A 2,804-nucleotide genomic window follows, 5' to 3' on the forward strand; every position below is an offset into this window, starting at 1 on the left:
ACTTTATGAACCCATAATGCCATATCAAGCGGATATAAAACAAAACGAGCTCACACCTAGGCTCTATACAACTAGGATGCATTCAACCAAAGTATTCAGATATTTGTATGGGCCGGCCCTTGCGATTTTTCTCATGTCGTTCTGTAGTTCTTTGACAGATATACGCAGCAGCACACGCTTTCGGTCTAGTATGTTTGTGGAGAGCAAAGGGGGAAGAACAGCACAACCAGCATGAAAGGTTGGGCTAATTACATCCCGAATAGAAGGATTCATGATAACTGTACGCCACCGTATAATCAGATACAAAATCTAATCATCAACAAGATTACAATTTATGTGAGTCACCTATTCATGTAATTACATCCCTCCTCCCAAGAATCCCACCCATTCAGCGTGTCGACACTGCGAGATCAACTTAGAAACTTTACTTGCCAGGAACAAGATGGTATCTAGGAGGACATACAACATGCTGCCTTGGCCGGAGGGGCCGGCTCCTGGCCAGGGATGATAACTTTCGTTCCTTTCAGCAAGCTCGAGTTCCCACCGGAGTTAGCCTCGTCGTTGGCGACAAGGTTTTTCTTGCTGACGGTGCGGTATATCTCTTCGAGGCCGGTCATGAAGGCCTTCTCCACGTTGGTAGCCTCAAGAGCGGACGTCTCCATGAAGAAAAGGCTCTCACGCTCGGCGAACTCCTTGGCGTCCTCTGTTGGGACAGCCCGGAGGGTGCCCAGGTCCGATTTGTTCCCGATGAGCATGATAACAATGTTCTTGTCAGCATGGCTTCGCAATTCCTCGAGCCACCGTGCCATATGATCAAAGGACTGGCGCTTGGTCATGTCATACACTAGCATAGCTCCTACTGCACCTCTGTAATAGGCACTTGTTACTGCTCGGTACCTGTTACCACATTCAGTGCAGCTGGTTTAGATGTTGAAAGTGAACAATCAAATAAGCAAGCAAAGCTGGGGTAGGGAGGTAGGCTATTATAACTGCCACCGTTCATTTGCAACACCAATCAGTACCGTTCAGTTGCAAATTAACAAAATATTCATGAAGAAACTGCTAGACCTATTACTGTTAGGTGCCAAAAGACATTACTATTAGGTGCCATAGGCTAATGCTGGGACTTATTGTCTAATAAGCTGCTTAATGTGCTACCTATTTCTTCAGTGTTTTATTCCTGAGAAGAGTTAGTTAAAGTTTTTTGGCAGATTCTAATCTCACCGTAATTGCAATTATGTATGATAATAGGTAACTGTAAATTCTGATAGGTGTCAAAATATAAGGAATGCTATTCTGATGTAAGTGTCCGATCTAGATTATGATGGAACAAACATCAAATTTGTTACCATGGAAATATTAGTGTTGTTGTAAAAGAACATGCTTAACATCTGTAGCATGTCGATTCCAAACATAACTTTCGGTTGAGGACACCTCATCAGAGAAAGGAACACAAGGAACAATAATTCCCTTTTAAAGCAGACAGTGTATTAATTCCAGCATAATTGCACAGATCAAACAATAAGGTCACGGACAATGACAAATCCATCACTCTTGCACTGACCAAGGACAGGACCATGCGCAAAACCAATACAGAGGAAACTCTACAAGCTTGCCTGCATTCCACACGACAATCTTCATTCATTCATATCATAACTAGAGAAACAGACAAGGTAATTACTACCGCGCGCTAGTAGTGCTGCAGTGCATGGCCATCAGGCCATGGCCTATATGCATAATATGATTCTCCAACAAAATAAAACGATCGAGGCCAGCACGGAGAGAAGATACAGCTAGCAGGGTCGGTTTGGGGTTGGATTAGTGATTAGTGAAAATTTTACCTCTCTTGTCCCGCGGTGTCCCAGATCTGGGCCTTGACGGTGCGGTTGTCGATCTGGAGGGTCTTGGTCTGGAACTCGACGCCGATGGTGGCCTTGGAGTCGAGGCTGAACTCGTTGCGCGCGAACCGCGCCAGCAGCTGCGACTTGCCGACGGCGGAGTCGCCGATGAGCACCACCTTGAACACATAGTCGATCTTCTGCCCCATCTCCCCGTAGCCGCCGCCACGAGACATCTCCCTCCCCCTCTCTCGGCCCTTACAATCTCCCTGCCTCAACAACCAAGACTGGACCAGCAGGATCTCCTCTCAGGACAGAAAACGGCGCCTGTCCCCTTTCTCCTTCCTCTGGCTACTGAAACCGCAGGACTGTCTGTTGCATCAGGAACGCGGAAGGCGGAGGGAGTGCTTGCGATTTAGGAGAAGGAGAGCCGAGGGGAGCAGGTGGTGGGTGGAATTGGCGAAGCGCTGATTTGTTTTTTGGAGAAGAAGAAGATGATGATGATGATGGTGGTGGTGGCGGCGGCGATGATGATGAATTGGTTTGGTTTGGTTTGGTTTGTTTAGTGTTAGAAAATTAGGGGGGAGGAGCAGCAGAGTTGTGTTGAAGCGATCAACAGGAAAGCGGGTGTGCGCATGAGGTGGAAAATCAGCTGCCAAGACGTGCTCGACCGTCAACGGCCCCGCCACCCACACCAGATGTACTAGTAAAATGTACTGGTACTATGTTGTTGCCTTCACCCTTTGTCACGCAACGAGTACTCGTTCTCGGGAGAAATTGACCATGGCAGTATGGCACACGTATCCCCCGACTGCAAAAAACGTTGCCAACGAGCTTACAACGCATTAAAATACTTTTAGGACGTCCCAAGTCCACGATCGCCCTGCACGACTCGGCACTTGGGCAGTGGTTTTGGTTTTCGTTCGGCGAAATCCCACGTGTTAACATTGTTGCTTCATTCAACTT

The 2,804-nt window shown here is 47.4% G+C and overlaps 1 protein-coding gene across 1 annotated transcript; it reads right to left on the minus strand.

The window, feature by feature from the left end:
* Positions 1 to 232: 232 nt before the first annotated feature.
* Positions 233 to 2,507, minus strand: LOC119301218 (ras-related protein RGP1). The gene is made up of 2 exons (XM_037578151.1): positions 1,842 to 2,507; positions 233 to 897 (listed from the first exon to the last, which is right to left on the minus strand). Exons 1-2 carry the CDS (start codon positions 2,072 to 2,074, stop codon positions 450 to 452), a joined length of 681 nt encoding a protein of 226 aa, XP_037434048.1. The 5' UTR covers positions 2,075 to 2,507; the 3' UTR covers positions 233 to 449.
* Between the last annotated feature and the right edge of the window lie 297 nt (positions 2,508 to 2,804).

Source organism: Triticum dicoccoides, chromosome 5A (assembly GCF_002162155.2).
Source record: "Triticum dicoccoides isolate Atlit2015 ecotype Zavitan chromosome 5A, WEW_v2.0, whole genome shotgun sequence".
NCBI classification, from domain to species: Eukaryota; Viridiplantae; Streptophyta; class Magnoliopsida; order Poales; family Poaceae; genus Triticum; species Triticum dicoccoides.